The sequence below is a fragment of the Labrus bergylta genome, chromosome 7 (assembly GCF_963930695.1).
Source record: "Labrus bergylta chromosome 7, fLabBer1.1, whole genome shotgun sequence".
Taxonomy (NCBI): Eukaryota; Metazoa; Chordata; class Actinopteri; order Labriformes; family Labridae; genus Labrus; species Labrus bergylta.
Genome location: NC_089201.1, coordinates 1,636,015 through 1,647,146, shown reverse-complemented (window position 1 = coordinate 1,647,146; position 11,132 = coordinate 1,636,015). Strand labels below are relative to the sequence as shown.

General features: G+C 39.5%; 1 protein-coding gene across 2 annotated transcripts; it reads left to right on the top strand.

The window, feature by feature from the left end:
* The first annotated feature begins 228 nt into the window (after positions 1-228).
* pnp6 (purine nucleoside phosphorylase 6) lies at positions 229-9,487 on the top strand. Of its 2 annotated transcripts, XM_065956728.1 has the most exons (7): positions 241-383; positions 1,871-1,941; positions 2,272-2,441; positions 2,549-2,652; positions 5,917-6,092; positions 6,194-6,384; positions 7,171-9,487. In XM_065956728.1, exons 2-7 carry the CDS (start codon positions 1,913-1,915, stop codon positions 7,365-7,367), a joined length of 867 nt encoding a protein of 288 aa, XP_065812800.1. In that variant the 5' UTR covers positions 241-383; positions 1,871-1,912; the 3' UTR covers positions 7,368-9,487. The 2 variants fall into 2 exon arrangements, with proteins under 2 accessions (XP_065812799.1, XP_065812800.1); XM_065956727.1 differs by lacking the exon at positions 1,871-1,941 and having other exon boundaries at positions 229-383.
* The last annotated feature ends 1,645 nt before the right edge of the window (positions 9,488-11,132 follow it).

The following is an 11,132-nucleotide window of genomic DNA, read 5'->3' as shown; positions in this document are numbered from 1 at the left end:
ACTCTCTGGAAAGTTATTACCTACTATTTTGCTCAAATTTCTGTCCCTTTATCTCTTTCTTCATCTACTGCGTTCTTCCTATTTTCCCAGCCTTGTCTATGTCAGTGAACGGATCAGTGAGCTGCTCAGCCTGGTAGAAAATTGGATTTAGGACTCTTCAAAGGGACCGGCATTGGGTTTAGACCCCGCCCCCTCGCGCTGGACGCTGTGACGTCGGCGCGTAGCATGACCTGCGCTCCTCTGTCACTTCAGAATCTCCATCTCCCTTGAACGCAGCACGGAAAGCACCTTTATAAAAACCACACAAACGGCGTCTTATCAGTAAATCTGTCCTGCTCATCGTCAGATATGTCAGCGGCGTCCTCCTCCTCCAGTCAGTGCAGGTAAGAGCGATAATACAGGATGTTGGCGGAGCAGTTGAAATGAGCCTTATGGTTGTCAAGGCTACCCTGTAGTATAATTAGGCCTAGATAATAAGCGATATCCGTTGGCGTTCAACGCATGATGCCTGTGAAGTTAATAAAGTTTGTGTGCTATTTGTAAATATTTTAGAGAGGCTGAGGCAGCAGTGACATGATGTACGCTTTATTCCGAGGATTAGTAGTCATGTGGGCTTTCCTCTAGGGATGACACATCTGACGTCATAGTGAAGGCTATGTTACAGGTGGTCATCTTGGTTGTATTTCGTTACTAACAACTAACGTCGTCCGCTCGCTGAACAAGCCAGTGTATTGTTTTAAGTCCAATGAGAGTGTCCGGCCGGTCGGACTTGCTTGTGTTTTAGTTACAAGTTGTGCCATAACAGCAGGAAAAACAATGCAGACTACTTGGAGGCCTATCCGATCTGTTCACATCATGGTTCACATTCAAGCAGCAGCAGCACCTCGGACAGCTCCACGAACAGCTGGCCTGTCCGAGTGAAACCTGCTAGCCTTCTGTGCTATTACATAATATAGGCCTATGTAACCAGCATGATCAATGAGCATCAATGTGATTGGAAAGTTAATGTTTTTAAGAATAAATTAGTAGTAATTGAGGATTGAAAAAAACAACACAGTAAATAACACAAAACAGTTCTTTTTTACAAGTTCAGCAGTGCAGAAACATTTTCCCTTTTACTTTCTGTTTAAAGGGTCAATATATTATCACTTGTATAAAATAGTACATCTCATCATGTTTTGTTGCAAGGTAGATTTATTTTTTGCAGATACACGCTGATTGGTGTAAGTGTTAGTGTTTTGGGTTAACAATTAAAAAAAGTGTTTTTCAGTCATCATTCTCAACTTTTTCTTCCAGCTCTGTTTTATCACACACCAATGATGCAGCAGAAGTTACAGCTATTATCTGTACGTCTGCCTAAGTTTGCCTGTTAGTGGGTGTGTAAAGCTGTCAATAACACCTGAAGTATTATGTGATGTGCAACTTCTGCAACTGACAGGCGGGTAATGTCAGCCAGTCAACATTTGTGTCACAACAGTTGTTTGAACTATAGAATAGATAAATTACTTGTTGTTTAAATGACTCTATAACACACAGAAAGTTGATTCGGGCTTTATCCGCTTATAAAACTTTGACTTTCCGCTCTCAGAGGTTAGTTAAAACTGTTTGAGGTCCTTTTTGATCTAGAATTAAATATGTAAACAATGCTTGAAGATTAAACACCCAATGCTATAATCTTTTACGGTTGCTTTAACATGGGGCTCAAAATCATCTGGTTTGTCCTGGGCAGATTGTTCTGGCAAAGGCTGCAGCCTCGAGTCTAATTGTGTTTTGATAACAAAGCTTGAGGTAGAGGCAGCAGAAACCAGGTTAACACTTCACAACCAGATTTATAATCAGCATTACATGTCTTTGGTCTGGTTTCATCTAGGTCCTCACGGCATTTCCAATCAAATCAGCACCCCATAATAATATGTTTAATGGCACGTATAAAACGACAAAGTAAGTTTCACAATATATTATTAATTATTTCATAAGCAATGTTACTTTTCAATGCGCATTTACAGTACTCCTACATTTCAGAGTAATCACATCCTGCTGATCTTTTAACAGATATTTTCAATGATTCTTATACATTATTGTGTATTATGACACTACGGCATGACAAAACCCATATACAGTAGTCTGCAGTCCTATCTTACTCTTGTTGCTGTAATTGAGACACCACTGAATTAATTCTAGTAGGTGTGGTTTTGTAATCCTGTATGCTTTTCTCAGACAGCAAAGACTCTCATTTCTAGACTGATGTTTATTTATTTTTATGACTCACAGATACAGTTATGAAGAATATAAGGAGACAGCAGACTGGCTTTTAGCTCACACGGAGCAGCATCCTAAAGTTGCCATCATCTGTGGTTCAGGCCTCAGTGGTCTGGCTGACCTGCTGGTTGACAAAACTGTGTTTCCATATAAGGATATTCCTCGTTTTCCCGTCAGCACTGGTAGGTCATCCCTAATTAAGTGTTTTGTAAGGAAAACTCTTTGTTACTTTTTGAAAACTGTACAAAGGCATGCTACCATCTGCTAATAACAAACGTGTGCTGTGCAGTTCAGGGCCATGTCGGCCAGCTGGTGTTTGGAAAGCTGCAGGGTTGTGAGTGTGTCTGCATGCAGGGAAGATTCCACTTCTACGAGGGCTACGACACACACATGGTAAGGTACAAAAAGAAGAAAACAACAGTCTACAGCCATGTTTTTGACTGGAAGCAAAATGTCAAGGTTGCAATAACAATATGCCCACAGTGAAAATGCTAATATACTGAGGTTTAAGCTTCATCTCAGTAAAATATAAAACTGCTTGAATAGGACAAGATTGAATAGTTGTCTTTTTCTACAACCAACTTCAAATTTTCACAGCAAAAAGGCAAATTAGCGCTTAACACAAACAGCTGAGGCCGATGGGAATATCATTAGGGTTTGCAGGTATTTGTGCTGCTATTCATTTAAAAGTAGGAATTTGATCGTACCAGTTTGGCATTCCCAATATGGAGTCTAGATGGGCGGCTGTGGCTCAGTTGGTAGAGTCGGTCGTCTCTCAACCGGAAGATGGGGGATCGATCCCCAGCTCCTGCAGCTACATGTCTGATGTGTCCTTGGGCAAGACACTTAACCCCAAGTTGCTCCCGCTGCTTCGTCAGTCAATTAAAAAATGAAAAGGAATTAAAAACATGTTTTCCCAACCCAATACTACAAAGTCAAAGTTGAAAACAGGGATATACTGCTTTCTGTTCACAGAGTGAGCCATATTGTTACAACATCAAGTGTGACAACTAAATACATCTGTCCTGAATTTCAGATTGGAATCCAGACTTAAATATCCTTTCAAAGTCCTTTTGTTGTTGAGTCATCTATTTCTGGGTTCTGAAAACAGAGGAAAGCAAAATTATTTTAAAGTATTTTAAAAATGGAAAATATTTCCTTTTTTTGTCCCCTGGTGATGGTGACAAAAAACTAAGCCATTGCAAACGTGGGTGAAATCATTGTGTGTATCAGATTTCAATGAAGTCTTCAATAGTTTTTGGGACAAACTCAGTACAGTTCATTATCTAGGAATCAGGAGAGTCCAATACAGATCCATACATTTAGTATATGTCGGGATATTCCACAGGCTAAGTGGAAAACACCACATATATCCTTCAAATGAAGTTTGAATCATGGTGTTATTGGAGGATGGCACAAAGAAGACTCATCAATTTGTTACCCCTCTGTTGCTTCGTGTCTATTTCTCACATTGGCTTATTGCTTCTGCATTTTGAAACCTTGCTGATGTGAATGATAAACTGCACAGAACTCAAGCCGACAGATTCACCTCTAACTTTGTCCATTATTATGAGAAAATCATTCACTGCGCCTTTTTTCTGTTGGCCTATTTTCAAAATCATAAATATGTACAAACACTGTTCTTCCTGTCACGAAGGGAGGCTTTGATATAACTTCAGAGAAAACTGACCTTGAAGTCGCTTCTGATTGAGTTATTTGATGTTATCATTCGGGTCATTTAAACATGTCCTCTTTTAGACTTTGACCAGAGTAAGACACACCATAGAATAGCACACAACCTTGGCTAAAAATTTACCCTGTGGGTTGAACGATCAGCTGGAAAAATGTGATGAAACACAGTTGCTCATAGTGTGATATCAGACTTTGGCCTGTGGAGAGGCAATGTGCTGGTGTTATTACATTACCAGCTTTGATGTGCTATCTCCTCATGGAATGATCCCTACAATCCTGCAGAATCATAAAATCCAGTTTCATACTTTCAGTTGTACAAAGTCATCATGACCTGCACTGATAAGCTGTCTCTGACTGAATCACTGTAGTCTATAAAGCTAGGTTGCATACATTTATACCAGACCAATCATATCATAAATATAGTTTTCTAGGAGGTTGTGCTGGACTTGTTCTGTGTTATGGTCCTTAAACCCTTCTTGGAAAACACAACAAAAATCTGGATCCAGGTGATTAAGTTAGCAGATGAGATGAGAATCACTTTTTATTATCTTCACTGAGAGATTTCGAGCTTTTGATCTATTCAAAAACCAACATTTTCATTTTTGTTTCATGAAAAGTAAGTATATGATAAACAAATCATCTGTGTTTAATAAGTCGTGTTAGCATTCCAACACACTTAAAGGCTTAAAATGTGATTTTTCACTCTTAAATATAATATAAATCAAGTATATCCTCTGAAAATAACTCTGTGAGTCATGACTGTCTACAATGGGTGTAACACCCGAGTGCCACTGTCTGTGATGTTTTCAGAGTTTTCTGAGTCATATCTTCAGTTTGTTTACATCGCCCAGACGGCCGGCTGACTCCTCCCCTCACGTATAAAAGTTGTTTAATTGAGGGACTAGAGAAAAGAAGCATACGAGCATAATAAAGATCGCTAGCATTAGCATGCTAACACAACAATGCAGCGTGAGTTGTTTTGGCATCCTTTAGTGGGCGGGGCTTTCTCCCTTCCCCCGTGGCTAATCATCTGACAGAGAGGCGTTCACATGGGGAAAAAAACAAGTTTGAGCTTCTGAGTGACACATAAACAAGCTGAAGGAAGCACTAACCTGTCAGTGTGAAGAGCTGAGAACAACATACCCAGAGGAAGTTTAACTATACTTAATGATATATTTAATTAGGGTATAAATTTGATATATGCTACATTCATTTTTAAAATGTTCCATGTAATACCTTAATTTGAGATGATTAATATTCAGCATGTGAAAAAAGTTTCAACTAAATGTGTTTGCTAAAAATAAACACATTAGTTCTTAACATTAGTGTGGTTGTGTATGTTAGCATTATGACATTAGCATCTAAGTACCTGAACACCAACTCATTGAGACTCTTTTTCATTTCTGCCTTCCTCTTAGTCAGGTCACATAGATACTAAATAATGACTGGAAAAATGTTTCTGTTGAACAAGTCAACTTACGACACGGTCCACAACTGTTATATACAAATCTTTTATCAACCAGGAAAATATTCCAAATTGACAGTAATGACCTGAAAGATACAATGGTACTACTTCTGAGCAGTTCTTCAATTAGCAAAACACAATTCAATTAGCAAAACATCACTTACAGCTGGAGAGAAAAGTGAGGTAGAAAAAGTGACTGCACTGCAGTGTAAGGTAACAAGAGTTAAATATTTTCCATCTGCTTCTTTACAAAGGTTTGCACACGAGAAGAATTGTTTAAAACATGCACACTCTAAAAAGGAAGGAACAAGAGTAACAATATAGTATTCATAAACCTGCATGTACAAGTTATCTTTTTAGGATATTTGAGTTGTTTTCTTGTTTGTTGTTTCCAACTGTCCTCCATCTTGTGTCTCCTATTTGTAAGTATCTGTTTTACATCAGAGCATTAAACGAGTGACAGTATCTTTCCCTGACACACAGCATGTTTGTGACTCCAGGTGACATACCCAGTGCGAGTGTTCTTCCTGCTGGGTGTGGAAACGCTGATTGTGACTAACGCAGCAGGGGGACTCAATGGCAGCTACAATGTGGGAGACATCATGCTCATTAAGGATCACATCAACATGCCTGGCTTTGCGGGTCAGAACCCGCTGTGTGGGCACAATGATGACAGGTACAAACACAGAGACAGTACTATGACACTGAAACTGCATTGGCAAAATGTGTATCTAAAACACTATCACTGTGTCATGATTTTAAATATTGTCTGTCCAGGTTTGGCGTGCGTTTCCCATGCATGTCAGATGCATATGATTGTGACCTGAGAGCTCTGGCCAAGCAAACGGCAAAGGAGCAGAGCTGCGACAGCTTCCTGCAGGAAGGAGTTTACTGCATGCTTGCTGGACCGACATATGAGACCATCGCAGAGTGCAAAGTCCTGCAGACGCTGGGGGCTGACGCTGTGGGTTAGTACAGCTCCCTCATGCTTACTTAAAGGGATACTGATGTGTCCTGGGAAAACCTCTTTTTATAATGCTTACTGGTAAGAGTGAATATGAACACATAATTTTTTATAAAAACAGATGATACAATCGAAATAGATACAAACAGCTTTTGATACAGCAGTAGTGGTTCCCCTTTATGCAGATTTATTTATTTATTCACAAACAAATAAGTTGTTGGCTTTAAACCCCAATTTTACATATTTTATTTTATTCCGTTAGCAGCTACACATCTACAATCTTATCTCACTTTCAACCTCTTTTTGTAAAGTACAAATCATTTTTATAACAATGAACTCAAGACTTGGCATGCCTGTAAATGTATCTGAATCTTAATATATTTTGTGACATGAACATGTAAAATTAAAGACAGATAGTGGCCGACTGACTGACTGACTTTCTGACTGACTGTCTATCTGACCGTCTGACTGACTGTCTGACTGACTAACTGACTGTCTGACTGACTGTCTGACTGACTGACTGACTGTCTGTCTGTCTGTCTGACTAACTAACTGACTGTCTGACTGACTGACTGACTGACTGACTGTCTGTCTGACTGTCTGTCTGTCTGACTGTCTGTCTGACTGTGTCTGACTGACTGTCTGACTGTCTGTCTGACTGTCTGACTGTCTGACTGTCTGACTGACTGACTGACTGACCGACCAACTGACTGTCTGACTGACTGAATATGGATTATGCTCCCGTCATGTCAATGCACCTGAACCAGTGTCCCTGTCTCTCTCTGTGTAGGTATGAGCACTGTGCCAGAGGTGGTGGTGGCCCGTCACTGTGGCCTGCGCGTCTTGGGTCTGTCCCTCATCACCAACAAGGTCGTGACAGATTATGACAGCAAAGAGAAGGCGAACCATGAGGAGGTGCTGAAGACCACGATGCGCCGAACACAGGACCTGCAGAGGCTTGTCAGTCACATAATTACAAAGATCTAAATCCTTCAGCAGTGCACAAAATCCGGCCTCATAATAATCAGTAATAATCTGTATATGGTGTTATGGTCAGGTTGGTAAAGATCTGTTTAGTCAGTTTTTACACTTTGGTGATTGAGGCTCTGCAGAAGGTGGTTAAGGAAAGATGTGGGAAAAGTGAACATGACAGTTGGAGGCGGGTATAAAGTAATGCCATGGTATTAGATATATCTTGGGAAGGTATGTGGACAACATCCTAATCAGGATTTTTTGGATACATTTTTTTCTCGCAAAATTTCAGGCTGACTCAATAACTTGATGGTTAGCAAGTTTTATACAGTAGAAGGCAAGGATTGGCTTTACCTGTATTTGACAATATTTTGGTTTTGCTCTTAGATATGCGGCTTGTAATGATAAAGGGGAATACCAGACGCCCCGAGTATCCAATTACAAGGTGGGCTGGTGCACAGATTTTCACTGCCATCTCTGGTTAAAGTAGTAGCACAAAAAAAGAAGACTGACAGTAGACAACAGGCCGAATCTCTGACAGCTTCTAAACAATTTAATGAATGTAAGACAATTTTTTTGTTGCTCACAACTTACTAGACGTAACTTCATAGGAACACATAACACCTGTAGATACATACTATACTGGTATGATTGTGTAATGGATAATGGTAGCATCATGTTCCTGTTGATGTAGACTTGCTACAAGTTTATTTTTACCTCAGCTTTAAGATATTGTTCATCAGGAATATTTACATGTCACCACTGGCAACCTTTTAATGCAGCTAACTGCTAAGTGGTACACTTGTATTGTTTATGAACACATTATTTACATCTTATCCGCCTTCGGTGAGAGAATTATACACAGCTATCATCTTTGAATGCATAATTTTCTATCTTAATGTGCAAGAGGACACTGTGCACATATGCGTTGGCCTTATGTTTCAGCAGGGCTAGAGGAGACAACCCATTACTGCTCCTACAGCATTTCAGGAGTTTATCAAGATAATGATCAATGTTGCTACCAGAACACACTATATTTTTTATTATATGGAAGGATCATTGGGACCAAATGGCACCTATTTAACCTTTATTTTGTGAGTCCTCGTCTTGATCAATATCATAAATACCTATTTTAGCTAGAAATAAAGTTAATGTATTTACCTTGTGCAGTGATCAAATCAGAGTTGCTTATTTTTGTAGTAGAAAATGTGTCTAATTTGAATTATTCTAATGTATTTAATGATGAATAAATGTAATGCATAAAGTTATAAATCGAAATTCTTGAGATATCTCAACTGAAATTAAGCTGAATCAGTTAATCAAGCACCTTTGCTAAAATGAAGGGTTATTGGTTTGAGTAATCTTGTAATCAGTGTATTAATGTACAAATGTAATCACTATTAAAAAGCACTAAATAATCTATAAGAAATACTGTCAGTCACAGGCTAATTTGGAGAAGCAGTCGTGATATGTGCAGCGGATTGCACTTAGATCACTTTTATTCGTACAACAAGAGACCACAACACTGTAATATCACGGAGAGCTGTATTACCCAGGCCTGCAGTTTTCAATCTTCTCTGCGCTGAACTGGAACCTCCTGCCAGGTTCCTTTGACCGACTCATTCATTAGAGAATGGAAAGGCCAGAGAAATCCTCGATCAGCAGGTCCACCTCTTAGACCATTTATATCAGGCTTATCATCAAGATGCTAATGGAAGTCTTAAAGGGGAATTACTCTCAGAATGAAACCAGCTATCATCATAATGTAGAAACCTGAATGCTGATGCACACGTTAAACTGGGAAACTTGATATATGAATACAGATTATTCATGTGAGGACACACTGATGATGTCTGTATTGGCACAATGTCAAATATTTTGCATTTTGTTTCCTTCTGGTTTGTTTTCCAGATGTTCTCATTTCTTTGAGCTAATAATAATTTTATTTGGTCAGTTAAATCAATAACAATGTATGAAGGTCTTACGTTGGAATCTAATTGGGTTTCAGGATTAACCTGCTATATTTTAAAACATCTTGTTTTGATTTCTTTTGTACTACCTACTTGCTACTTGTCTGTGTGCTGCTGCAACGCTCGAATCCCCCCTATGGGGATCAATAAAGTATCTTATCCTAATGATAAGTGTTGATACTCTTCTATGTGTGTTTGTAAGTGATGGAGAGTGTGAAAAATTGGGGTTTGTCCTAGAGTCCATGGATTTAAGTCCTATCTTTTTTCAAAAGTGGGTTTTAATATTATAGAGAATACTTTGCAAATAGATAGCGACAGGAACCACGCCCCCCGACCTTATTATGAAAAAGTCGTGCAATTAAAAAAAACAGCGATTTATAATCTAAATACATCCTGTGTGAAGCTGTTTTAATTGAAAAGACTTCTCAATTCAAGTCAAGTAGAGGAATGAGGCTGCATGTCTCTGGGTGACTTGTAAATGTGTAGAGGGGCCGCAATGCAAAGAGTACAGCGTAAAGCTAACACAATGACAACTGGCAGGTATGAACCATTAACCTGGTTTCTATTAGTAGATGCACTAAGACCTTCAGAGAGCCGAGAAAAAAATCCAAGCGCAAGAAAACAAAATCAGAGAGCAGAAGTTTCAGAGGTGAGCAGAAATCTGAGCAAGCGACAATATATCAGAGAGCCAGCATACATTGTGAGTAGAAACACAACAAATTTAAGAACGAGCGATGGCTATTTGAGTACAAAAGCAGGTTTTAAAGGGTCATTATATATTTTTTAAAATGAACGCAAAATCAATAAGTCATGCTATCAAACTTTTAACATTCCTCTTGAATTAAGATTTCACTCTCAAAGAATGCATTGTAATCAAGGAGAAAAATTAATTCTCTGACTTTTAGGAAAAACAATGATGATGACATCTGGAAAAAGTGTATTAAAGTACAAGACCCAACCCCCGCTCCATTCCTGCCCCTTAAATCAAACCTTATGAACACAACCTCTCTCTCTCTCTCTTAATCTTTCTCTTTACACATGGCTCAGATGAAGACACTGTGAGATTGAGAGGAAGTGGAAATGGCTGTTCCATGCTCCGCTCCTTTCTGTTACATAATTAATCTCCATGTAGCATGTGGAGGTGCAGCCCACTGTGGAGCTGAAATATTAATACAAATGAACCAGGCAGCATAGAAATACAAACACAACACCGCCACTCAGCTTGATTGTATTTATACAGAAGCATCCCGGCTTAGCTTCACAGGGTAAAGTGAGGCGTCTGCAAAGATATATACGTAGAATGCAAATATCAGTCTCTCTGCTTTGAATGTGGGGAAGTGGTGGACAGAACATGCAGATAAAGGCAGACGATACGAGTGAGTCAAGAGAATAAGAGAGGAGGATGAAGTGTGTTTGAGTAGGTAGTCCCCGCAGGCTGGCGACAGGCCTCATCTGTAATGTAATGTTGATCTATCTATTGTCACTGGGCCAACTTAGCCCAGTGCCGGCTATTGATTATTATAGGGTGAAAAGAGAGGATGAGGAAATAGAGTGAGACAGCTCTGCTGAGTTTACACTCTTCAACACTGTCACACACACATATTCACAAACTCAGTCTCTCTGTCACACACAACAGCTTCTCTCATGCACTGTCATGTATGGGAGCCCACAAAGTCTATGAGACAGTGCTCCTCTAAGGGAATGTGACTTTTACAAGTGTAGGAAATAGCGTTAGTGAGGGAATGTCTCTGCTGACTTTCACACAACGCCTCCCAGCAGGAGTCAGCTGCCAGCAGTGTGTCAGCACTGT

Coding starts and splice junctions, on each gene's coding strand:
- pnp6 (XM_065956727.1), top strand. CDS start 349: ATGTCAGCGGCGTCCTCCTCCTCCAGTCAGTGCAG. Junction 6,093..6,193: donor TGTGGGCACAATGATGACAG/GTACAAACACAG, acceptor TTGTCTGTCCAG/GTTTGGCGTGCGTTTCCCAT. Junction 6,385..7,170: donor GCTGGGGGCTGACGCTGTGG/GTTAGTACAGCT, acceptor CTCTCTGTGTAG/GTATGAGCACTGTGCCAGAG.